Below are 27767 nucleotides of genomic sequence, written 5' to 3' on the forward strand. Positions count from 1 at the left end.
CGCGTTACAAAGTAACTTTTAGCGGTAACTAGTACTTTTTAAATTCAGTAACTCTGTTACCGTTACTAAATGTTTCGTTACTGCATTATTTGTATTGGTAGCAAGCGATAGCGAGCAGTCCTGACTCAGTCATGTGTGCGGAGAGTGGGGAGACACGTGGGCGTGTTTGTTTACAAACTGCTACTACACTCGCGTCACGTCGCCAATAAACATAATCGTTTCAAGACATTGCATCGGTCTGAGAGAAGAATCAAGCATCGGCGGAAATACATTTGGACTGCAGTATTCTGTTGTGGATGGTTAAAACCTTTGTCTAACTGTCTACGTTCTCATACATTCACACAAAACTTGTGAATGAAATGTGTTACATTCCATTCGTAGAGGCAATTAGGCACTGTCTTTAGTCTATGCTATGCGAGGGAACATCACAGAACTTGATTCTACGTCTACCCCAACAGGCCTGAAGCCTCTCTGTTCCCTCTCTGTTCCCTCTCTGTTCCCTCTCTGTTCCCTCTCTGTTCGCTCTCAGTTCCCTCTCAGTTCCCCTCAGCACATCCAATTGCATTGAAAGCATCTGGAATCACAACACTAGCCGACGCTTCGACTAGGTACAGGAGGGTTGATGGTGGCAGAGCAAAAGCTCTTATTTGCCAGATTTACAGTTAATTTACATGTTAAAGAGAGACTGATTGTATGTTTATAGAGAGACATTTATAAAAACAATTTAATAGTTACAGTTGATATAATTGAATAGTTCAGCCTGCATTTGTTAGATGTGATACACTGGTTTTGTAAAACCACTGGCTGGCTGCTCTAATGCTGTGAGAATCATAGACTGTTGCTTTACCATACTTGATGGTACAGAAGCTGAAGCACTAGTTTAACAATTTACGTTATGTGCAGAGAAACAAGTTAAAAACAATTTATGCACTTTCAATAAAGCGTTTAAAAAAAACTGTTGGGGGAACGACGACGACTTCGTAACCTAGTTACTTTCAAAGTAACTAAGTTACTCTGATAATCAAGTAATCAGTAAAGTAACTTAGATTACTTTTTAAAGGAGTAATCAGTAATCAGTAATCAGATTACTTTTACAAGTAATCTGTGGCATCAGGCTGTATAATACAAAAAACGATGTGCCATTTGAAATCGAATTGAGCTGAATTCAATTAATTTGACCCATTTATGAATTGCATTTTACACCGTTTTGGTTGAATAAAATGAGCTGATAGTTAAAGAATTACCAGATGACGCTCAGTTTTTACAGTGTAGTTGACTGTGAGCTGCTTCCCTGTGTAAAACACAACAGCCTGTAATGTATACTGCTATAAAACACAACAGCCTTTAAACAAATAAAACTTCAAATTCACATTCAGGTACTCAAACACTCTGATTGTCGTCCATGGTAACGCGACCCTTGGTCATCCAATACGGTAGGTGGCGCTGTACCGAAAAAACGATGGTGTCCGGGGCTGCAGCCACATGCTACGTTCCCTTGGTTCAAAAGAACCAGATCGTTCTTGAACGTCACATCAGTATCAGCCGTTTCCTCCGAGCGAGTCTGGCCTGCTGTTGATGTCCTCGGCGTGGGACTGGCATCTGAGCCCCGTCCTCCTGGTGATCTAGGCTCGTCAGGTAGTGACTGAAATGTGTTTTCTAGCTGTATGTCTTCAGTGGTTGAGAGGGGAGTTCTCCGCTCTTACTGTGTTCTTAGCAGCGTCCACAGCTGCTTCTTATCGCTCGTGGGGTTGATGTTAGCTTAGTTAGCATAGCCAGTCATTAGTTCTCTCTCTCGTTTCGACTGCTCCTGTTTTGTTGGGATTGTTATTATTGGACATTTACGGGGCCAGTTTCAGTTGCAGCCTCCCCTAGGTGCTCTTTGAGAGCGGTTTTGAAGGTGGGTCACATTTCTTTACGGCTGTGGGTAGGGCGTTCCACGTTGATGTGGTATAATTGCGAAACGTGTTTAGGCCCTTGTTTGAGCCGAATCTGGGTTTAACATGATTTGTGGAACTCCCTCTGGTGTTGTGATCGTGGTATTCACTGACCTTTGGGAAGTATTTCGACATGTACATGGGTACCTTAGTGGTGTAGTGTATCTTGTAGACCAGGCCCATTGCAAGTTGCTGTACTCTGTCTTCTACTCTAAGCCATCCTAGGTAGTCAAAGTGGGCAGGGGTGAGGTGGGTTCTAGGAGTAAGGTCAAGCAGTAGTCTGACCAACTTTGTTTTGTGATGTTTGTATTTGTAATCTTGTTTTTAGTGCCTTTGAGGTGCTTTGGTACCATGAGGTGCAAGCATAGTCGTAGTACCCTTGAATGAGTGCTCCTGCCAGAGTCTTCAGGGTGTTCTTGTTTACCAGAGAGGAGATCCGGTACAAGAATCTAGTTCGTTGGTTGACTTTTTTGATTACATTGGATGCCATTTTGTCACAGGAAAGATTTGCCTCTAGGATGGAACCTAGGTATGTCATTTCATCTTTCCTTGTGACAATATTGTCACCCACTGTAACTGAGAAGCCGTCGGTCTTGCTCAGTTTGTTATTTGATCCGAAGAGAATGGACTCTGTTTTACCCAGGTGTTTATCAGCGAGCCAGGTGCAGATTCTAGAGAGTTCTGAGCTGAGGGTTTTTTCAACCTGTAACTTGTTCTTGTCAGAGACCAGCAGGGCTGAGTCGTCCACGAACAGGAACAAGTTGCAGTCACAAGCTGACGACATGTCATTTGCATAAATTAGGAACAGTAGCGGTCCTAGTATGCTTCCTTGTGGAACACTACAGCTCACTGAGGGGGGGGGGGCGGGGGGGATAGGGTACCGTTTACCTCCACCATCTGTTCTCTCCCCTCAAGGTAGGATTGCATCCAGCTCACTGATAGACTATCAAAACCAATTGCTTTTTTTTAAGAGGGTGTGGCACCCAGGGTGCGCTCTCTTGAGGCATGGGAAATGGTAGCGATGGGTCACTTGTATGCTGCAGCCTATGCTAATTAATGGTGAATAAATAAGTTAACTGAGAACTAACAACCTGCCTCTAGAGTCGTGAATGACGTTGCTACGTCTAGCAACGTTACATTATTAAAGAAACTTGAAATAACTTCAGTTAATTATTTTTTAACTCAACCTAAAACCCCTCCCTACACCTCTCCCAAACTGTTCCTACAACAATTGTTTTATTTGCATGATCATGTATACATTTATTATGCATTATATTTTGTATGTTTTAAATATCAACATTATCTGGCCATCCTCAGTATACTATCAAACTCCTGACCTCATCTGGTCTGGGACACTAACGCACACACACAGAAAAGGATAGTGGCTTATAGCAAACTTAATGATTTTTGAATTTCAGCAATTTTAGGGCTGACCTTCGATTTTTTTTTTGGAATTCGAAGCTTCTGGGCAGAGATTCGATTTTAATTTGAAGCTTCTAAATAAATTGTAAAATGTATTATAATATATATATTTTTTTGTGAGTCTTGTACTAGGGATGCACCGATATGAAAATTGGCCGCCGATACCGATACCGATTGTTCAACTAACACTATCGGCCGATACCGATATTTGTATATAAGTATTTGTAATTTTTTATTTTTATTTTTTTAATGAAACTACTGTATGTTTGTATTTGTAGGCCTCTTTACTTACTTAAAAAAAGGAAACATCAAGAAATATGTTTATGGTATCACTATCTCTCTCCCAGTATCGTCTTGCGGCCTGCAGAGGGATACTATTTTCTCAACCAGAGCTTTCAACCAATGCAATGGAACCATTCTTGCGGCCTGCAGCGGGATACTATTCTCTCAACCAGAGCTTTCAACCAATGCAATGGAACCATTTTGATTGACAGTCGATTCGGCCAATTACGCCACACCGCTAGCACCCACCTCCTGCTGTCCTTACCACCAATCGGCAAGCGTTTATGCATTTTTCTACTTCCGGGCATGCCGCCATTGCTCTGTTTGCGAGAGCAGAACACATTTAACGTAGCTACGTTAGCTGCCCGGCCCGCCGACCGGCGCTCCACGCATGACCAAATGAGACATAATGATTTTACTGCAACAAATGTTATAATAAAACAAAGCCTTTATATACATTTGTCTGGTTGAAAACTTTATTAACAGATTGCAGAATGTGTAGTTGGGTACGGAATGAGCAACGGAATGGAACCGAGCTATGAACGGACTAACGGAGTAATGCCTTGTTTACTGCTATCTTCGGGTAAATAATATGCTTGTTATTGAACGTGTAACACTTCATTTTAACAGCAGATACTTTCTTAAATGCCATCTTCCCGAGAGAGGGTGTTGACGGGGAGTTGTGTTATTAATAGCATTGAACAGCTAACCGAAAGCTAGCGTTAACTATTGTTAAAGGTTTAGCCATAACGTTACCTTGGCTAAAGTTGGGACTATTCATAATGCAGCAATAATGGCTGCAGACCTGCAAGCAAAGTACAGCAAGTTGACAAAGGAGTATTCCAACGCAAATCATATTTTCACCAGTAAGTTAGTCTTGCATCTCCCGGTAGCTAATGAACGGACTCGGAGTAATGCCTTGCTGCTATGGGTAATAATAATATGCTGATGTTATTGTCCGTGTAACACTAACTATATAACGCTAATGCCACAAAACGAATGCCTTGTTAATCATAAATAGTTACTTTGATGCAGTAGCACTAGCTTGTGTGTGTGGGGGACGGCGGGCGTTGTGCAGGTGGGTCGCGAGTGAACTTTTTTTTTTTGCCTTTTGACGCTACACAAATTGATGGGTATTTATCGGCGACTGCTATCAGCACATTTGAGCTTATAGGCCGATAGCAGTCAACAAGGCACTTATCGGCCAATACCGATACCCGACCGATATATCGGTGCACCCCTATCTTGTACAGCACTTTGTTCAACTTTGTCAGTGCTGTAAAGTTTAACCCTTTTTAAATCTTAGACAAACTAAACACTTTGCTGCTTCCATGAAATTATTGTAAGCCGTCATTGGAGGCTTTATAAAAGCAGCACAATGAACACAAATCTGTCAGTGCAGAGTCCGACCTCATCTTAAATAACAAACCCATGCCCATCGAACGAAGCTTCAAAGTATTTAAGACAGCCCTACACATTTTTATGTTTAGTTAAATGTTTCATCAACTATCCAGTTTTGCTACTTAAAATCATTGAACGTAGAGAGAGAGACTGGCTCCCCCCCCCCCTTTCCCTCACTATTGCTCCACTATGTTCTCTGTGCCTGTGAGCAGGGTTAGCTTAGTTAGATCTAGCAGCTAACGTTAATTTAGGTTTTTACGGCGACTAACTAAGCATACAAGAATGCAAAGCATGTTGGACTCATTGAACCTGTTGCGAACAAAAAACTGACTTATTTTGAGTCGCAAAATGACCAAATAGGCGCACTCTGGAGCCCTGCTTTAACGTCTCCACACAGGCGTTTCACGTGCTGTTGTTGCTGCCGGGTGGTTTGTTCTCACGTGAATCCAGCTGCCGGAGCTACGCTTGTGCGTAAATGAGACCTGCCACGGGATTTTCTAAATAAGAGTATCAATATGAACCGATCTTTTTACCTTGCATCGATCCTATTGGATTATTGATAATTAGATCGATGTATCAATCTCTATTGATCTATCGTCCCAGTTTTACAACTGAAATACATTTTTTGTTATTACAGAGAGGGTAAAGTACAAAAAAAAGGTTTTGCAGAATGGGTAATACAGTACGGCTCAATACACACAATTGTTAAGGGGATGCAGACCAGAGAAAGACTTTCGTCTTGTTTACATCAGGGTCCCCCATTTTCAATTCATAATGAATTGTAAGTAAGTGTGCAATCCATTCTTTGTGGATCCCGCCCTGGGTCTGTAGTAAGAAACGGATGAGCATCACATTCTGTTCTTAGTAATGTAACGTGATTAGTTGAAATAATGTAATATTATGGAGCGCTCCTTACACTTTTGTTTATTTTATTGTTTATATATTCACTATATTGTTTGAACAGCAGAGGGAGCAATAAATGACTTTGCTCTTTCGATGTCATACATCACTCTCCCAGCAGCTTTCTGTGGCGGGTAGGTGTGGAAGTAACGTTATCAGCAGGTTGACTGATTATGGTGATTTGTGCGTCGCCCTCCCTGCCACAGGTGATAAAAAAATGTACATACATTTTTTACAAAATAATGCTGTATGATAAATATAATAAATAATAATAAAAACAAATCCTGCTTCTGAATATCATAGTCCAATCAGCCGCAGTATCTAATTTTGTTCTGGAATGAATCTCAGAATCACTGTCTGACACTTCATGGGCGACTTCTCTGGCTGCCGATTGCCCCTCAGTCCTCTCGTACATTCACGCGTTGGCATTTTTGTTTTTCAAACACCACAACCGCCAATGCATTTCTATGGGTTGTTTTAGTGCAAACCCTTACCTTACGTGCTTTCGTCATACGTAAGTCACACTAGGCTGAGTGTGTGGCATTCATTTGACATGTCCGTAATCACGCCAACCAGGAAATGACTAAAACGCTAATAGTTGTTGTTTTGTTGTCGTCGTAAATTGATAACAATCACAAGATACATTCAGTGCTGGATCTAACTAAATGGATTTATAGAGACATTTTATGGAAAGTTCACGTTCTACCGGCAGCAAAAAAAAAGTGAGTCTCTGCATTATCATATGAAAATGTAATTGTAGTGCCGTCAGACCGGGTTGTCTTTTCCCTTTATTTTCTTCTGAGTGCTTCGTTTACATGTTAAATCACAACGATTTTCTTCGGGGGAACAATGCCCACAAACCCCTACAGGGGTTTGGTTTACAAACGTGTCACATTTTTCACCTCTTATCAGTTTGCAGGTCTGGTTATATACTGTAGTTACTAGTGGTGGAACGGTTCACAAAATCTACGTTTCGGTTCGTATCACGGTTTTGGTGTCACTGTTTTCGGTTCAGTATAGGGCTGCAACTAACGATTATTTTGGTAGTCGACTAATCTAACGATTATTTTTGTCACACCCTCCATCTCTGCTTCCTGTGGGCGTGGCTCCTTTTCCGGGCTCCAGTGCATGTTTTACCTCGCATGCTCAAGTCTGCACACCTGTGAATGTCACCCTGTTGTCCAGTCCCTCTGCCTTAACACATTGGGGACGAAGCACGGATATCTCCGTGTTTCGATTCCACCCGTTGTGGACAGAAGGACAGATATATCCGTGGCAAGTTGTTTTGGCTTTTATTCCATTTTAATAACCTATTCAAGGTCGCCGAGCTGCACTGCAGATGTACCTTACTATTTGAATTCGCCAAAGTGCAATACCGGCCAGATCCTCTTAGGGGCGCTATCGCGATAATAGTGTTCCCTGTGGCAGAAGTTGTCTTTTTTTTTTTATGATCTCTAATGTAGTTTTCTACTCATCTGAAGCGATAGCTATTGTCTGTTCCACGGAATACCTTTTGTAGCGTGGATTTCACTATGCAATAAGGGGATTTATCATCAGCCAATGGACATATCGATCTACCAGATGGCGATCGATAACAGGAAAATGCTCAGGGGGGATCCAACCGGCTCATGGTAAGATCTTTTTCACGTAAAGTACAACCCGATCTGGCATTGTTTTGATGGCTACTTAGACGAACACGGTTATTGGTAATCAATAATAAGAAACGACGTCCCCCCCCCCCTTTCATGCATATGTAGCAGGGTGGATTATCCCTGCTTCGTGGGAACGGTTGCTGGCAGTCACGAGGTAGCTGGACACAGTAGAACTCTGTCTGACTGCACCCTCGTCTTTGGGCCTGGGGCGTCGACTGGAGGCTGGTAGTGAGTGGATGGGGCCCGGGATTTACCAACCTGGTCTGGTACTCTGGTCTTCCTTCCCTGCAGCAGGGCGGTCAGCAGTACTCCCCAACACGCTCCCACTCCCCCCAGTTGCTCCTTAAACCCTCCCACACCTAGTGACTGAATTGTAATTAAATACTCTGAGTTCCCCCCCGCAAGCAGTACCCTCCCTCAATGACCCTAGAAACCTTACAATGAAGAGGGAAAGGTGGAATAGGAAAGGGTTAATTATATTAACGTTACCCACACCAAAATGATTGTCAACCGGCCCATGGATAGACACACACACAAATCTCCCATCCGATTCTTTAATGTTATGTACTGGTCAGTTACAATGATCTACTACTAGTGGCCAATTGGACGGAAGTCCCACTATAGTACCGTTGGTAACTCCATACCTCATAAACACGTATATTATACACCCACCTCTGGGTTAATATCAGGGATAATATACTTCACTGTTTGACTCATCACCCACGTCTGGGTCTTCACCCTGTATAATACCTCAAAAGGCTTTAATTATACGGCCAGAATAATACCTCTCTAGGCTTTATTTATAATACACCAGGTCTGTAACTTCCCCACAGGGAAAGGGTTAATTGGATGGGAAAATATTATTAAACACACATGTTATCACACTCGAATGAAAGGAAAGAAAACAAACGTGTGGGCCCACTAATACCTTGCAAAAGCCCTATTCTAATGCCGGCATTTATTGTTTGGGGTTCCCCTTATAAACTATAATAGCAACGCTGACTCGCCCGCGGGCTGCACCACACTGTGTACGGTGTAAGACTCCGGAGCATAGACGCTCGGTTATACTCATCCAAAATGGCCGCTTCGCCGCGCCACTGTTGTCCGGAAGGCAAGATGGCGGCGAGTACTCTCGGCGAGGACACTAGCAGGCGGAGCTGAGCAGAGAGGCAGTGCTGGCTGAGAGTGTGTGCTGGGCGATGACGACCTCTGCTGGACGGGCGAACTCCCGTAGGCTGCAGGCAGTCCGGTGTAGATCTGGTCGCAGGCAGCCAGGGCAGACTGGTTGTAGGTCCACGCACGTCTCGGGGCTCGCACTCTATACCGTCACACTGTAACTACTATAACCCGACTACTAAGGACTTAGATATGTTGTTAGCCGCACGCTACTTATACCGCACACAGTAACTACTATAACCCGATACTGTTAGTGCTTTGTTCTGCACCGTTTGCTCACACACTATCGCTGGTACTTCTAGGATATCACGTCAACTAGCCAGTACTTCCTATCACCCGTCGCTATCCCACGGGGCCCTTCAACGTAACTTCGGCAACAGGGCTCGTCCAGAGCACACGCCTGTTGCGACCGTTCGTGGTCAAGTTCACTGCCGAAGAGAGCGTCTTCCGTCTCTCCTCCATATATCTCCTCCCAACTCTCTCCGACACTCTCTGCCTGCTACCGCCCCCTGCTGGTCGCCTACTAGCTCCACAGGGAAAAGGATTGTAGAATATGATCCAGTAATGTCGTTTATAATCCATATTCCAGTGATAGAAGAAGGAGACGCTTGTGTCATTGTTCGTGCGAATATCAATGAAACTAGTTAGAATGTCTTGGTGCAGAAAGGGAAGATAAAAAGGCAAGTCAGCAGCTCTGAATAATAAACAATATTTTCAGGCTGCTACACATACATGCTTGAGGATCGTGCAAGTTTTAACTGTAGCAACTGTATAACGGAAATGCCATTGGATATAACGTTAGTAGCTATTAGCCCTTTATCTAGCCTTCCAGGAAATATACTAGACCAAATGCCGTATAAGGCTTATATTCGCGGCGCTATAAAATGAGAACGTATTGATTTTTTTTTCTTTAAGCCATTTTGAAGGGACGGTTTATGGACTCAATTGACAATGAGAATGTACAGATAGCAATACTATAAAGTATAGATTTAGCTCTACAAACAGCCCCACGTCTGTTTACATTTGCTGGTCCTCTAGAGATTTATTAGACTCATCCCAGTGGCCGCGATTGTGTTAACAGTTAACTAACATACCATAGCAAATTAAAATAATGACTCAGGAAACATTTGAATTTGGATCTTAAGCAACTTGCTTAAATCGAAATGTATTTGAATAACATAAATACTGTAACTGAGGGGTTACAAAACCCTGACTGTATTAAAGATTGTGATCGATTAAACCACTGCTAGGTATGTACTTTAATTACTGGCCAGACAGTACATCGAATATAGATGGTGAACACTCATAATAACACGGCATTGACAAAGAAATAGTATTTGAGGGTATTTTATTATTATGCAACATTAGGTTACAGAATGAGAATTAGTGTCGCGCTTGTATGGCGAAGAATATGCATAAAGTCAGTCAGTAGCATGAGTCACTGGGAATAGCAGGATTCCTACGAGGGGTCTAGATTGACGCCACCTGGCGTATAATAGCAATTATAGAAGGCAACGCTGGTACCGCCTGGAGACACTGGGTTCCTCTCAGTTGTAAGTTCTAGAGGATAGAGGAATGTTCGGATACTCAGTCTGATTCAATGAAGAATAAAGGGACTCCACGTACAGAAGCCAGTCCTTGTACATCCAACGGTCAGCAGCAAAAGCAATAACTGTAATCCAATGCTCGATAGCAAACGATGATAGCTAGCCAGCCTCTGTCCATGAGGCCAGCCCGAGTGTAATCCTCACGAGGTTAAATCCCAAACTATAGTGGAAATCAACGAGGCTCTTCTCCGGGTAACACGTTCCAAATCAATATAATCCAACCAGTAATGGTTCTGCAATCGCCGCCGCTGGTTCTCCTGTGCACATGTCCAACGGTTCTCCGACTAGGCCTCCTCGGGTGCTGGCGACGTATTTAGGCCACACACCCTGGCTAAGGTTCACTAGCTAACACGAACGAACCGTTAGGTAATGCTACACACGAACGAACTGGGTTGCACGATATACAATAAATGAACGACTATTTACTTCACATTAAACTAGGTCGAACTTGACGTTACTGCATTAAACTCTGACACTTTACTATTCTATTCGCACGTGTTCTCAACGCTCTGTTAGACGCTTCACTGTTCACTTCACTGTTACCGAACACAGACAGACTTTAGACGAACACTGCTGTGCACACCTGCGCCGTATATATACTTAAGTGGTTATCTAGTCCCAAACCTCAGTTCTTGTCTGGAATCAATACGCTGTCTCCGGGCATGTTACGACATGCCTGAGCTTGTCTTTGAATCTGACGTTGGGGGCTTGCGGGCTGGCGCCTGGGGCGCTATCCAATAAGGAGAGCGAATATTACTATGGTTCGAACGCAGGTAAAGGGATATACCGTGTATATATAAATAATATACAATGTATATAAAACAATAAATGTAGATTCTCAGCTTTAATCTGGCCCTTCACAACAAATACAATACAACAATTAATAATAATAACAAAATAAATAAATTAAATAATACAAATTAAAGTGCAAGTGTTTAAATGTAAACGAAGAGAAAAATAATAAATACTAATAGCAGCATATGCCCCCAGCACCGTGGCTGATGGGGCTGTAACTTGGTCCAGGAGGGTGACGTGGAACAGCTGTAGGGGGAGAGGAGAGGAGGATGAGTCAGATGAATGAAAAACTTTATTTAACAGATTGCAGAATGGGTACAATACAGTACGGCTCAATACACACAATTGTTAAGGGGATGCAGACCAGAGAAAGACGTTTGTCTTGTTTACATCAGGGTCCCCCATTTTCAATTCATAGTGATAAGATCAGACAGACTTCTAGGTATTTTCTTTGCTGTGTGTGAGAGGAGTGTGTGTAAGTAAGTAAGTAAGTATTTATAAAGCACCTTTCATACATGTCATGTAGCTCAAAGTGCTGTACACAATTATAGGCATATATAACGATAAAAGCAATAAAGTCATAGTGATCAGTTAAGATCAATGTTTTAAAAAAAAAAAAAATAATAATAATAGTAACGTAAAAATGAAAATAACGTAAAAACAGTCATTTGCTTACCAGTTTGGGAGAACAGGTCCGCACAAACATTTCCGCTCAGTGGCAACCGGAAGTGCACTAAACCAATGCACTTGTATGGTAGGTAGCAATGTTTAGGTCTTATAATGCTAGTGTAGTTACGTTTTTATCAGTGGTCATAGTTGGGTCCATAGTGCTTTACCAAGTCCCATGGATCCATCAGTGGCCGTGTATTGTGTGCGTATGTACCCGTTCGCTCATGTGGTCAGTGGCCAGAGTTGGGTCCACAGGACTTATCCAAGTCCCATGGACCCATCAGTGGCCGCGTCTTGTGGTAGAAAGAAAGAAAAAGAAAAACGTATAAAGAAAACAGTCTAAAGTTTGAAAGTTTGGGAGGTCCGCAAAAACACGCCTTCAGCTCAGAAGCTGAGGCGTGTCAAAAACTTTTGAAAAACTGGAGGCGTGTCTCCTATTGTACCCATTCCTTCATCTAAAAAGTTTGAAAGTTTGGGAGGTCCGCAAAAACACGCCTTCAGCTCAGAAGCTGAGGCGTGTCAAAAACGTTTGAAAAACTGGAGGCGTGTCTCCTATTGTACCCATTCCTTCATCTAAAAAGTTTGAAAGTTTGGGAGGTCCGCAAAAACACGCCTTCAGCTCAGAAGCTGAGGCGTGTCAAAAACGTTTGAAAAACTGGAGGCGTGTCTCCTATTGTACCCATTCCTTCATCTAAAAAGTTTGAAAGTTTGGGAGGTCCGCAAAAATGTGTATGTGTGAAACTTTATTTTAGATGGTGTACTGCATAATGCCATTAACACTTTGAGTGCCCCGGAACCCCGTTGCGTGCCACCACCCACTTCAATGATAGTTTATGCGTTCGCAAATATGAGAGCTCTATGTCTTAAATTATGGCTGTGTCTAATAGGGGTGGGACGATACATCGATCCAGATCGATATATCGGTCTATTATCAAATGGGATCGATGCAACGTAAAAAGATCGGTTCATATTACGATACTCTTATTTTGAAAATCCCCTGGTGAGCATATCCGCCCGGGCAACAACAGTAGCTCAGTAGCAGCGTGTGTTAACGTTAGACAGCATTGCTTCAGAGTCCGCCTATTTTGCAATCGAAATAAGTGCCTGTTTTTTTCCCCCACAACGGGTCAAATGCATCTAACATGCTTTGCATCCCCGCCATTCCTTTATGCCCACGTCGTTTAATACCTAAATTAACGTTGCGTTAGCTAACTAAGCTAAGAACAGCAGAGGTCCATTAGGGACTGGGAAGTAGGGGGGGTTACTGCATTCTCGAGACAGCGCCACTACCAGGATCTGGCCGGTACTGCATCTTCGGACTCCCAATATGCCTTTTCCAGCCAAAATACAGCTCTGTGACAGTGAATAGGATATTACTATAGGAAAAAAAAGAAACTAACCAAAAACAGTGAACAGGAAAAATATTTGTAAAAATATTTGTAAAAATGTCAAATGATATTTCCATTGCCTTTTTTTGTTGATTTAAATGTTACTGATTGTGTTAAATGGGCATATTACAAGTTGTATTAAGTAAATAAGGGAACATATAAATAACATTTCAATGCAGTAAAAAAAGCAATATTTCGATTTTCGGGTTTTGTCCACATATAAGCCGCACCGTTATATAAGCCGCAGGGTCGAAAAATGGGGGAAAAAGCCGCGGCTTATAGTCCGAAAAGTACGGTACTTATGTATTATGGTTGTACGTCTCTATGTATTGTCATATTTGTCTGAAGTCCTTTTTACTAACTGAATGAATGATTGTATATATTATTTTTTCTTCTTAGTTTACACTGTTATCGCAGACTGATGCATCACTGATGTTCCAAGTAAATTGGCCCCGCGGGGACAATCAAGTTTATTCTTATCTTATAACACCCGCCCGTTACTATGACATTATTTATCATTACATGATACAATGTATCCATGCCTGTAGCTAAATGCTGAAAAACAGGGATATTATATGTATTGTGTGTTATCTCTCCACTCCATGCTATAGTAGTGCTTGTGTCAGCACAGGAGATACGATTACAATTAGGGATGCCCCGATCAATCGGCCAGTGATCGGTATCGGCCGATATTCAGTATAAATATGAGATTGGGGAATTCCGATAATGCTTTCTAGTCCCCGATTGCGAAAACCGACTGATGACGTAAAAAACATGAGCCAATTCTCAGCGGAGTTGGTGTCATTGTCTCATGTTAACTATCCTAAAACATGTCGGTGGTGTGGAACTATTACAAAGTGTCTGAGACAGATGCAACAAATGCCATCTGCAATGTATGCCAGGATAAAATACCTTGTGGGGGAAGCAATGTAAAAAGTTTCGACAACAAATTTAATAAGACACTTGAAGTCCCATCACCGAGAGGAGCATGGAGAGTTTAAGCTTACCGCGGAGTAAAAAGAAAAAGGCAGATTAAAAACAAACGGCTGCTAACGCAAACCACTTTAGAGTGCACCCATGCGTATAACCGTGATAGTAGGAAGCAGGGCTCCAGACTAACCTTTTTTCACCACCGTCCCGGAACCGTCCCGAAATACAATTGTTACCGTCCCAAAGTGAATGTAAACCGTCCCACAAATCTAAATGTCGTATTTTAACTTTTTCCGTCTATAGTTGTTATTGCCATAAAGACACCATTCAAATGATTAGGAAATAAATAATAATTTGTATTTGAAATAATTGTTTATTTGAACAATAGGCACATTATATCAACAGGTAACAACAAAACAACAACCAAAGCAATAACAATATTGAAAGACCTTTCTTATTTTATTGTCAGTAATAGTGTGTGTGTGTTTGTTTGTGTGTCAAGTCAAGAGTTTTATTTGTCACGGCATACAAGTATACAATGAAATGCGGGTGGTCTTGCCCGCAACGATGTGGATAATACAATAGTAATAACATATAATAGAATCCAATAGAACAACATTGTGCAATGTGAGTGAGTGATGAATGAGAGCAAGTCAGTCTTTGTTTCTGTAGAGAAAGAGAAAATAAATGTATTTAGTCAAAAGGCAACTTATTTCACAAGAATCATTATGATACAAAATATATATACTGTTAGTGTTAATGATGTCTTGTAGATTATTATGGATATTTGTAACTCTAATATTTTAAGGACTGATAGGATAGTTTAAGAAGTAATAAAACATGTAGTGAAAAGTACAGAAATCATCTGACATATCTAAGGGAGTCAAAGTGTCCAATTTCATGGATACTGTAAGGAATACAAGTGTGTTCATTCATATTCCAAACTGAACATCTTCGGTGGCAGCATAGTCATTACAACAGACATTTGAGCCTTGTGGATTCCGTACTTGTTGTGTGATGTCACACCAGGCAGGAAGTCAAGACACACAGTTGAGCTGCGTGATTTCTTTTCGTAGCGACATGTAAACCAACAGCCAATAAATGTGAAGTTAACTTTGAACCTCGGTTGTCAAGCCTCCTCAATATAACGGATACACCTAGCTAACATGGGGCGGGCTGCTTTGAGCACACGCACACACACACACACACACACAGGACTAACGTTAGCTAGCAAGCAGCTATATAGCTCAAACGCTAACTAGAAGCTAACTACTGTATACAGTTCCAATAGACTAACATTACACCTCTGTGATTTAAATGTGTCCTTACCTTAGACTCGAGGGTTGTACTAGGGTTGGAATCGGATGCAGTTCCCCGTTGGTCAGTCTGTCTGTTTTTCATCTTCTGCTGTGTTTAACGTTATCTGTTTGCGAGTGCTCCCTTGACTGATGGCTAGTACTGCGGGAACTTTTATTAAACATTATATATGTCCGCGGGTCTTGTGCAGTGCTCTCGTGGCACTGTCAACAAAGCGAGCACTCGGAAGACGCGCACCATTTGCCAGTGACCGTGATATGCGCACTGACAGTCGGTGCAGTTGACATTTTCCAAATAAATCCTCTTCGTCCCCACTGCGTCCCGGCGAGGATTTGTGTTCGTCCCAAATAAATATTTGATAGTCCCGGGGACGACGCAACGTTGTTAAGTCTCGAGCCCTGGTAGGAAGGCTAAGGCGATCACAAGAAAAGTCATGAAATTCATAGGGCTGGACGAGAAGGACCACTCTCACATTGAGCAAGCCCCGGTACACTCCCAGCTCGCTGAAGAGACAACAAGCATTCCGTGAAGACCCGCCCTACTCTGCCTCTGATTCGCAGACTGGGTGGGGGAATGTGATTGGACCAAAGCAGAGTAGACAGACGCACACACACAGTGGAGTCGGACATGCAAAGATGCTGCTTGCATTATTGATAGCGCAGAATTTTTACTTGTTGCGTTGTCTCGCAGATAATACAGATAATACATATCATTATCAATAAAAGTATCATTTGCTCAGAGTCCAGAGACAGTTGTGGTTCGGTCTGGACCGGAGTCTGGACTTTGAGAATGCCTGTGTTAGACCTACAGTATAATACTGCCAGCTGCTATAAGAAAACCAAAAACGATCTGTATCGGCCGATATGGCTCATAGACTATCGGTATCGGTGGCAAAAAACATGATCGGGGCATCCCTAATTACATGTATTTTTTTATATATATATAGGCCATGTACATATTTAAATCAATATCTTCCTTTTGAATAAAATAGGCTCAGGAATCATGCTTGTTAAAGCTAATTGGCCTAATCAATGTCAAAAAGAGTAGCCTATAGTAAATGTATACACGCACACACACGAGAGAGGGAGAATAGCTTATAGCAGACTTAAGGATTTTACAATATTTATTATATAATTTAACTATCCAGTTAGTTTTTATAGTGTAATGTTTGGCTACTTCATTGAACGTAAAGAGAGAGAGAGAGACGGGCTCAGCCCCCCGCCCCCCCCCCCCCATTCCTCACTATTGGAACTCCACAAAACTAATTTCTCCTGTGTCTGTGAGCTATTTAGCTTAGCTTAGTTAGCAGCTAACTTTAGTTTAGGTTTTACCGCGACGTGGGCATACATGAATGGAATGGCGAGGATGTAAAGCATGTTAGACACATTTATTAAAACTAGTGATGCACCGATGTGAAAATTGTGGCCGATACCGATAACCGATATTAAAATTGCTGTTCTGGCCGATACCGATATTTACCGATGTCGATATCTCTGTATAGAAAACACTTTTTTATGATAATCAAATAAAGAGCTATTTTCCAAAACGATTTTTTTTTACTTTTGTAACTTATTTTCAGAAATGACTATTTTTAAACGATTTAAGGCCAAAACATGTAAAAAGAATAAAAAAAAATTAAAAAATATATATATATATATATATATATTTTTTTTTAATATCGGCCCATATGATGATTAGGGATGCACGATATTGATTTTGACACCGATACCGATAACTTTATGCTCCTCCAGCCGATACCGATAACCGATATTTATTGTATTATAATATTTTTTTTAACTATATATATATATATTTTTTTTATCAAAAAAAAAATTTTTTTTGAGTATTTATAAGCTCCGACGTCATCGGTACTGCTATCGGTACTCGAGAAATTATGGCGTTTTTTTTTTGATGAATTTAAACGTCGCAAACTAATCTTGTTGGCCGTTGTCTATCTCTCCTGCCTCTGTGTCTCTCTGCCTGCGCGGGGAGCGAGCAGCCTGCCTGCTCTCTCCACTCTTCCCCTCCCACACACTCACTCACTCACACACACACACACACTCACACGGGTGCTGCGCTGGAGTACAGACAGCTCTGCTCTCATAATGGCGGACAGAACGAAATGTTCAAAAGTCTGGGTCCATTTTACTAAAGTCGATGCTGACAACGCTCGTTGCCACAAGTGCAACAAGACATTTGCCAGTAATGTATAAGCGCTGGTACTTGTCAATGTGGCTGGCGGGGAGATAACGTTAGCTCCGAGTAGAGTAATGGCTGACAATCCGGAGGTAAATAAACGAACGAGAGCTTCTGATTGGTGGTAAGAAGAAGAGGTGGGTGCAAGCCGTGGGATGTAATTGGCAGATCGACTGTCTGTCTCCGAATGTAACGTGACTACGTCACAGCCAAGAAAGGGAGCGATGGATTTGTGAAAAACTCCCTGTTCCTAAACCACACGCTATCAGTTTTACCACAGTACTGGCAAAACGGGAGGAGGCTATAATAAAAACAAGCGCCCTTCATCCAAATCCACCCACACCGGATTTATTTTAACCAAAAAATGTATTATATGTTATCGGAGCTATCAATAACGTTATCGAGTTTATCGGGATGACGTCATAATTGCTGATATCGGCCCGATAATTATCGTGCATCCCTAATGATGATATCTTGATATCGGACCGATACCGATGTGTAAAAAAACTGCCATATCGGCCGATATTATATCGGCGGCCGATATATCGTGCATCACTAATTAAAACCGTTGCTCACAGAGTTTACATAGAAACAGCGCGACTCTCAAGAGGAGTTGTCACAGGCTGTCATAGCTTTTAAAATTGAAGGTGGGGGGGGTATCGGACTCGGCCCCTGTCTTCCAGCTGGAGTTGACGTGAAACATCAAATGCGAGCGAACATGCACTGTCCAGTCCTGGCTCTAGGCAGAATCACGAATAGTGGTTTAAGAGAAGTTATTTATATTTCGAACGTGATTCATTGCGCACTAGTTGGATTACACGTTGCGAATGCTATGACTTTTAACGTCTGCCATTTCCACCACAAAAGGCATACAAGTCAATGAAATTTCATAGTCGACATGGTCGCGACCCTCTCTGCGCCGCCCCCTATCTCCCTGTCTCCGGCTGTCCCTGAGCAATGACCGGAGTGTTGAATGTCCCGTGATTAAGACGGGGAGGACGCGACCCTCTCTGCGCCGCCCCTGTGCCTCAAATAGATTCGCTATCAGCTCTATCTTCAATCTTTCAAAATGTTCAGTTGCTATCGCTATCGGCTCTATCTTTAATCTTTCAAAATGTTCAGTTGCTATTGCATGCACTCATCTGTGTGTCATTACACACTTGAGTGCATGCTTACCAACTGTCCGTCTGCAACACTACTATCACCGACATCTAAGAAGGGAGATCCCCCCCCTTGAATGGCCCTTCTAAGGTTTCTCTCCTCCACACTGCCTGTGGAGCATTTTTACCTATTGTTAGGTTTTAGTGAGTTTTTCCTTACCTTCGCGTGGGGTATGTCTGGGAGTGCTTGCATTCTTTCATCTATTTGCATTTATTTTAAATTTGTTGGACCTTATGGTGTCCTTGTTCTGTTCTTGACTTATTGTTATGTTTTCTTCTTGACTTGTTTAAAGAAGACTTGTACGGCCCATGGGGACATTAACGTGTGTTGTTGGGCCTTATAAATAAATTTGATTTGATTTGATTTGGTCGATGAATCATGACAGCCCTAGTCAATTGTAATGAACCAAAGGAGAATATGAATTATTAGTTTTTTTTCCATCTTTGACGGTGAATATGACAATGACCAAAAGCTAAAAGATGCCACTGAGCCCATTCAGCTACTTCTTAAGATCAAGTATAGTCAATATCTAAACAAATTAACAATGGGCAGATCATTTACAGGGGCTTTTGTAGATGCAGTACAGAATTTTGCCATCCGGACACATGCAATATGTATGTAGAAATTGGGGATGCCCCGATCACATTTTTTGCCACCGATACCGATCGTCGTGAGCCATATCGGCCGATACCGATCCGATACCGATAATTTGATTAAAAAAAATAAAAGAATATTTTATATACTTTTTTTTATTTTTTATCAAATATATATTATATAATTAGACTTGTACTTGTATTATCTGCGAGACATCGCCACCACGCAACAAGTCAAAATGCTCGCTATCTGCAAACAGCTCCACTGTCTTGTGTGTACTAGTAGCCTTCAGCTATGGCCAGGATTCTCCGGCGCTGCAGCTGGACCCTCCGGCGCTGCAGCTGGACCCTCCGGCGCTGCAGCTGGACCCTCCGGCGCTGCAGCTGGACCCTAGTATTGGTATAAATCACATTCAGCAAGCCCTCAGCTCGAATACGCATCGAATCAATGGCATAAGACATTGATATCAGGAGCTATCTGTAGCTACTGCTAGCCCGCTAGATAACGTTAAGACGATGCCTCAGTGAACTATTTAGTTCAATGGGACATTTAGTTTTGAACAGTGAACTAACGCGAGCTAGCTAACGTGAGCTAACGGAGGTATCAACATGCACTACTAGACTTGCTGGAGCATTTGTTGATATCAGGAGCTATCAGTAGCTAGCCGGCTAGATACTGGTTAGACAATGCCTACTAAAAGTGAATAGTTGACTGGGTAATTTTGTTTAAACAGTAACGATAGCTAGGTAGCTTACGTTAGCTCACGTCGAATGCACTATAGACTCGAGCAGAGCCTCCTCTCAGTCCTCTGTGTTTACAAACTGTACACGGGTGCGGGCGGGGCAAGGGAGGAGGAGCAGCGGCAGTTTGCAGGTCCTGTGTGTCTGAGACAGACGGCGAGTGAGATCTCCGCTTGATCGGTTTCCGCGATCGGCGAATATGACTCATTATCGGAATTCACCGATCGCATATTTATACTGATTATCGGCCGATAACGATCGGTGGCCGATCGATCGGGGCATCCCTAGTAGAAATGGGTTTATAGGGCCAAGTGAGGCATCATTTGAAAGGCCAGAATCTCCTATTATAATACCATAGTTAAATCTGTAACCCTCTTACATAGAAACTAAATCACCAATTCTCATCCACTGACACTCTTCTCCATCACTATCTCCCTCCAGATAGCTGTCCTGTCAGGCCATTCTGTCTATATCAGGGGTCTCAAACTCGCGGCCCGCTGGATGATATGTTGCGGCCCCCCAGATGATTTCAAAAAATCAAAATCCCAAAAAGATTTTTTTCTTTCTTTTTTTAGTCATGTCATCACAAACACTGGCATTTAAAGGGTACAAATAAAACAATTCGTGCACCAGAATGCAGGAAGTGAAGTCTTTGTAACACAAAATCTCCTGGTGGGGGACCCCTGCTTATAAAGTGGCTATATTTCGCACTATTTCCTGGCCTGAATGATTTCCCCAGTCTGGCCCTGGTTAAAAGCCTCCAATGCTTATTAGTGTGTGTGCGTTTGAACGTTTGCATGTTTCAACCATACATTTCCATAAAAAAATTTAAAATACTTGAAACCCTTTTTGTGTGGAATATTTGATGAGGCCCAGCCTCACCCAGACTTTACCTCCAGTGGCCCCCAGGTAAATTGAGTTTGAGACCCCTGGTCTATATATACACCCATGTGTTTTTCTGTTCTTAGGAAGATTTTCATGTCAGGATTTTCCTTCTTTTCCAATTTGTTAGCCTAGGAAAAGAGAGCTACCTGTATAGCTCGTTAAGGACTGATGGTTCTTGCTTGGCTTTCTGTGTTCCTGATGAATTTCAACTGAAAAGTTAGACCTTTGTTTGTTAGGATGAATGTAAAATGTACTGATATTTCTTTTCTTACTTTCCCCCAAGATTGGTCTGAATATGACCACCCTTCATAGCCGCTCACACCTTGGTTTGAGAGAACTGTCTGTCTGTTTGGTGGACTGCATGAAACCATCACAGCTGGACCAAGAGAAGAGCTGTTTGGACTGCATGGAAACAAGTAGGGAAATGTTGACTTTAATCTGTAAACATTATGACTTTATAAGTGTTGACTTTAACCTCTTCCGCCTGTGCGGTCCGTCAGCGGACCGCAAATTACATAATGGTCATAAATGAATATTTCCAGAATGTTCTATAAAACTAGCGATTTTAATTTCAAACGTATTCAAGTATAAACATCACAACAGCATTTAGAATGTATATTATCATCAATACGTTAGTTTAGGAATAGGTTAAAGTGTTATATAGATAGATTTTCCTCTTTGTAATGTCAATGTTATTTCGCGAGAGGTGACCGTTTTGTAAAACCGGGGGAATGGGAATTGTAGTTTTTTTGCTGCCATTTTGTAGCGGCCTTCCACAGGTCTGGTTCTGCATTGAAATTTGTCAAAACTACACTTCCTGGAAAATTCTATTGGGTTCAAGGTTCATAGTACTTTATTAATTATTTCATTAACTGCTATTATTCGGGATAATTCTACCACAAAAGGTAACGTTTATGACAAATATTGAAACGTAGTTCGTTTATCTTCCCTATTGTTAGCATGTAGCAACAATTAGTTCTGAAATTAGTTTCAAAATGGTTGCACCCTAATCAAAATAAAAAAGCTACTGTATTTACAGTAGATTTCATTATCTGTTCTTATGCACGCCTGGTGATACTAAATCAAAATTAAACTCTGGCATTTGAAAGATAATATATGTATATATCAGGGATGTGATTTCTCCCGTTTAAAACGGAATTCCGGTTTTTCTGACTTAAAATATTCTATAATAATATTTCAAATTGCATTGGTCCGGATGGGAGAATTCAGTACTGTATCTACAGAACCTTCTGTTTAATCATCTTCCCTTTATTAATTTCCTTCGATTTTTTCCTACACATGATCTCAAGAAGGTACTGAACGAGATCAGTGGCAGTTTTTAATGTTTGGTCATTATTAGCATGGTGTTCACTGTCAAAGATGCAAAGAAAAATCCTAATTCATATTCTCCTTTGTTTCATCACAATTTAAGCAAGCCTAGTAATAGACACAATATTTCTGACACTGTGAATACATTCCATGAGGTCCATAGATGTCCCTAGATACCAAGAATATGCAAATGGCCTTGTAGAAGTGGAGCAATATTCCATTTACCTAGGTATATTTTTTAGGCGGATTTTTAGAAAATATTCCACGGGTGGAACAGGTTAACACTTTCATTGCCACTTGTTAACATGGTAAAACGTGGTTGGATGCCAGCACCCACTTCAATGATAGCATTGTGAACGCATAATCTATGGATTAAATTATGGCTGTGTCTAATCTGCCCGTCGCTTATCAATGACTTGTTTGCAGTCAACATTGTCGAAACGGATTGTTTTTTAATTGGTTAATTTCCGTTTTATAGCATTTCGAAAAGCCGCCGTTTTCTTCAAAGTTTCAGGGAAATAGAAAGATTCCGTCAAAAAACGACATACTGGAATATTCTGGAATACACAAAACATTGTAATTTTTCGGCTTTCAAATAAACGCTAGATTATTCTCGAAGTCAACTTCCTGTCTGTTGTTGCTACGCAACTGCAGCGTGGGGGGAAACTGTCCTGCCTGGTACATTGTGTACGCTTCATTTAGTGGAGAAACGGATCGAAAGCGGAATTTTCTTCAGTCCTTCACAATGCCAAAGAGCTGCTGTGTTACGCGTTGTACTAATGACAAAAACAGAAATCCAAATCGCAAGTTTTATACCATCACGGAGGAAAAAGTGGCTGGCAGCTAACGTTGGCTACGTTAACCTAGAGAAATAGCTACATGCTGAGCTAACGTTAATTATATCATATCGAACCGATAGGAGCTTATCTTATCTAATCTTACGTGGATGTTTGATCGGGTAGTGGCACACGTGGTACCACCACGTAAGATTAGATAAGATAAGCTCCTATCGGTTCGATATGATGAAATTAACGTTAGCTTAGCATGTAGCTACCACGACCACAACACCAGAGGGAGTTAGCCGAACGTTAGCCGCCAGCCACTTTTTCCTCCGTGATGCATCAGCTGGTATTATATAAAACTTGCAATTTGGATTTCTGTGTTTGTTATTAGTACAAAACGTAACCGCAGCTTCAATTTGGGTATTCGAGCACAGGTGTTTTGTATGGACATGATGTCAAGTCAATCAGGGCGAGCTTCTTTGACTCATATCTCGCCTTAGAATCACCAGAAAGGCTTTCGAAATAGTGAAATGCCATGTTGGCCTCAATATTTTCAAAACAAATCTTATGAAAATTTTATGAAATGAACAAGAATGTGATAAAACATGTAATAAAAACGGAGCTCAACGCATGCATTTGATGGTAGAAATCAGTTTGTTACCCTCTTACCAAGATGGCGGCGGTCTCGTGACATCAGAGTGTCTTCGAGAATCTATAGTATATGTGTACTTATGCACGCTATAGAAGCGGGCTGAGAAATATATTCTCATTTCCTGATCGCACACATACGGGACACGCTGATATCTGTGAAAACCGCTCCGATTACCCTAATACTGGTCAAATAGATTCCTTACCTCACATCAGCTGTTCTCCAAAACGATTATTCCAATTCCTGATCGCCATTCCAAATATCGATTGCGTTTATTGATTGATTATTGGGTACTGTAAATAAATATTCCACGTTGTTTTCCGTCTCGCAATCACTTCGGTATTATTCAGATGCCTCGCCGGAAAAGTAGAATGAGGAAGCTGCCTCCCCCCCCACCAGTCTAATACAATGGGGTGCAGTTACACAGGGATAGACGATAGGGCGTGGTATTTTCCCAATGGAGCTCAGAGTGCTTGGAGCACTAGCGTGAGGCTCGATTGATGAAATATGAATTCAAATCGCTAATAAAAAAAACGCTATTTAGCGTTGGTGGCATTCAACGGGCGGCATGAAATAACGATATATATAGTGTCCATGGCACTCAAAGTGTTAAGGGGATGCAGACCAGAGAAAGACTTTCGTCTTGTTTACATCAGGGTCCCCCATTTTCAATTCATCATAACATATATGACATACTAGATTTACAAATACAGTACTGTTTGTGATACAAAAAGCGTCTAAAAAAGAGAGTATAACATTTGACGTAGAAACTGTACATTGGAGGAGGTGGGGGGGGGGGAAACTATATTGGAATATCGACGAAACTTTACTTGGTCCCAAGAAAGAAGATTGGTTTTGAAAATGTTCAGGTTTTTTTCTTAACACTGAGTGTCAACGACGAGAATTCTCGTTATTTCATGCCAACCGTTGAGTGCCAAGCGACGAGAAGTCGTTATTTTTCTTATTAGCGATTTCCATTCATATTTCATCAATCTAGCCTCACGTTACCACTGGGACTGGCTTTGAGCTAGAATTGGGAAAATGCCGCCCCCTATCGTCTCTCCGGATGGTATTGCACTCATTGGAATGGAGTCAATAAAAACGCATGGAGAAAAAAAAGTCTGGCTTCCAAATTTTACTTGTCAGGTATGTAATCCGAGCCTACTGCAGTCATCATCGCCCACCATCAGAACAGCGGAGAATATGTGTTTCGACCACCCAGCGTTGGATCAATAAACGCGATAGATATTTGGAATGGCGATCAGGAATTGGAATAATCTTTTTGGAGAACATCTGATCTGAGGTAAGGAATCTATTTTACCAGTCTTGGGATAATCTGAGCTATTTTCACAGATATATCTGTGTGTGTGCGATCAGGAAATAAGATAATCGATTTTTCAGCCCGCTTTTATAGCGTGCATAAGTATACATACTATCGATAATCTAGCGTTTATTTGAAAACTATTCATAAATAGACCGAAAAATGACAACGTGTTTTGTGTATTCCAGTAAAGGGCGATTAATGTGGAATCTTTTTTTTTTTTTTTTTTTTTTTTTTTTTTTTTTGAAACTTTAAAAAAAAACAGCATTTTTCAAAATGGTATAAAACAGAAATGAACCGATAAAAATAAAGGAAATCCATTTCGACAATGTTGACTGCAAACAAGTCATTGATAAGCGACGGCCGTATTAGACACATAATTTAAGATGTAGTTTATGCGTTCACAAATATGATCGCTCTGTCATTGAATAGAGCGCTGGCACGCAACAGGGTACCTAGGCACGGCACTGCTGGCACGGAAAGTGTTATGGCGCAATCACATCCCTGATATATAAATGTGCGAATTGGCTATAAGGTAATTTATAAGCCTGCTATTCTATAGTCTATAATAATATTTCAAATTGCATTGGTCCGGATGGGAGAATTCAGTATTGTATCCACAGAACCTTCTGTTTAATCATCTTCCCTTTATTCATTTCCTTAGAAGGTACTGAACGAGATCAGTGGCAGTTTTTAATGTTTGGTCATTATTAGCATGGTGTTATTCACTGTCAAAGATGGAAAGAAAAATCATAATTCATATTCTTCTTTGTTTCATCACAATTTAAGCAAGGCTAGTAATAGACACAATATTTCTGACACTGGGAATACATTCACTGAGGTCCATAGATGTCCCAGCAATATTCCATTTACTTTTCCATTTTAGGCAGATTTTCAGAAAATAGGCTCCGGGTGGAAGAGGTTAAGCCAGACTCTAAATTTGCCTAAAAGGAAGATTGCTCCACTTCTACAAGGACCATTTGCATGTTCTTGGTATCTATGGACATCAGGGAATGTATTCCCAGTGTCAGAAATATTGTGTCTGTTACTATGCTTGAGTAAATTGTAATGAACCAAAGGAAAATATACATTATTTTATAAAAAAAAGTTAATTCACTTTGAAGGTGAATAAGACCATGCTAACATTGACCAGACGTCAAAAATCCAGGTGCTCATTCAGCACCTTCTTGAGATCAAATGTACAAAAAACTAAAAACGCAACATTATGTCATACAGTCTAGAGATTGATTTTTGACGTTATGTCATTTTGGGACCGGTATCGGACCCGTCTGGCTTAAGAGGTTAAACTATAAAACCCAGCTACGTACCATTATAAACCTCTTACATGGAAATTAAAGCTGAATAAAATCACCATCTCTCCTTCCTCTTGACACTCTTCTCCATCCAGAGAGCTGTCCTGTCAGGCCTGGGAAGAAACCAAGCAGCTTGGATGGAAGAAAAGGTCTCTGCTGTGACCAGTGTGGAAAAAGCTTCAGTTCAAAGAGCAATCTCAATAAACACCAACGCATTCACACAGGAGCGAAGCTCTACTCCTGTGACCAGTGTGAGAAGAGCTTCAGTCAACTGGCTAATCTGAAATCACACCAGAGAATTCACACAGGAGAGAAGCCCTACTCCTGTGACCAGTGTGGAAAGGGCTTTAGTCAGCTGCATAGTCTGAAATCACACCAGAGAATTCACACAGGAGAGAAGCCCTACTCCTGTGACCAGTGTGAGAAGCGCTTTGGTGTACTGTCTCATCTGAAAACACACCAGAGAATTCACACAGAATGGAAGCCCTACTCCTGTGACCAGTGTGGAAAGGGCTTTAGTCAGCTGCATAGTCTGAAATCACACCAGAGAATTCACACAGGAGAAAAGCCCTACTCCTGTGACCAGTGTGAGAAGAGCTTCAGTCAACTGGGTAATCTGCAAACACACCAGAGAATTCACACAGAATGGAAGCCCTACTTTTGTGACCAGTGTGGAAAAAGCTTCAGTTCAAAGAGAAATCTCGATAAACACCAATGCATTCACACAGGAGAGAAGCCCTACTCCTGTGACCAGTGTGGAAAGGGTTTTAGTCATCTGCATAGTCTGAAATCACACCAGAGAATTCACACAGGAGAGAAGCCCTACTCCTGTGACCAGTGTGAGAAGAGCTTCAGTCAACTGACTAATCTGAAATCACACCAGAGAATTCACACAGGAGAGAAGCCCTACTCCTGTGACCAGTGTGAGAAGCGCTTTGGTGTACTGTCTCATCTGAAAACACACCAGAGAATTCACACAGGAGAAAAGCCCTACTCCTGTGACCAATGTGGAAAGAGCTTTAGGTACCTGAGTAATCTGAAATCACACCAGAGAATTCACACAGAATGGAAGCCCTACTTTTGTGACCAGTGTGGAAAGAGCTTTAGGCACCTGGGTAATCTGAAATTACACCAGAGAATTCACACAGGAGAAAAGCCCTACTCCTGTGACCAGTGTGAGAAGAGCTTCAGTCAACTGGGTAATCTGCAAACACACCAGAGAATTCACACAGAATGGAAGCCCTACTTTTGTGACCAGTGTGAGAAGAGCTTCAGTCAACTGGGTAGTCTGAAATCACACCAGAAAATTCACACAGGAGAGTAG

The 27767-nt window shown here is 41.6% G+C and overlaps 1 protein-coding gene across 1 annotated transcript; it reads left to right on the forward strand.

Moving 5' to 3' along the window:
• Window positions 1-1560: 1560 nt before the first annotated feature.
• LOC311223244 (uncharacterized protein) lies at window positions 1561-27767 on the forward strand (the record flags this gene model as incomplete). Its single annotated transcript, XM_084308014.1, has 3 exons — window positions 1561-1635; window positions 21333-21465; window positions 26539-27767. Exons 2-3 carry the CDS (start codon window positions 21345-21347, stop codon window positions 27765-27767), a joined length of 1350 nt encoding a protein of 449 aa, XP_084164140.1. The 5' UTR covers window positions 1561-1635; window positions 21333-21344.

The sequence above is a fragment of the Notolepis coatsorum genome (genome assembly GCF_963971535.1).
Source record: "Notolepis coatsorum genome assembly, chromosome: 2".
Lineage (NCBI taxonomy): Eukaryota > Metazoa > Chordata > Actinopteri > Aulopiformes > Paralepididae > Notolepis > Notolepis coatsorum.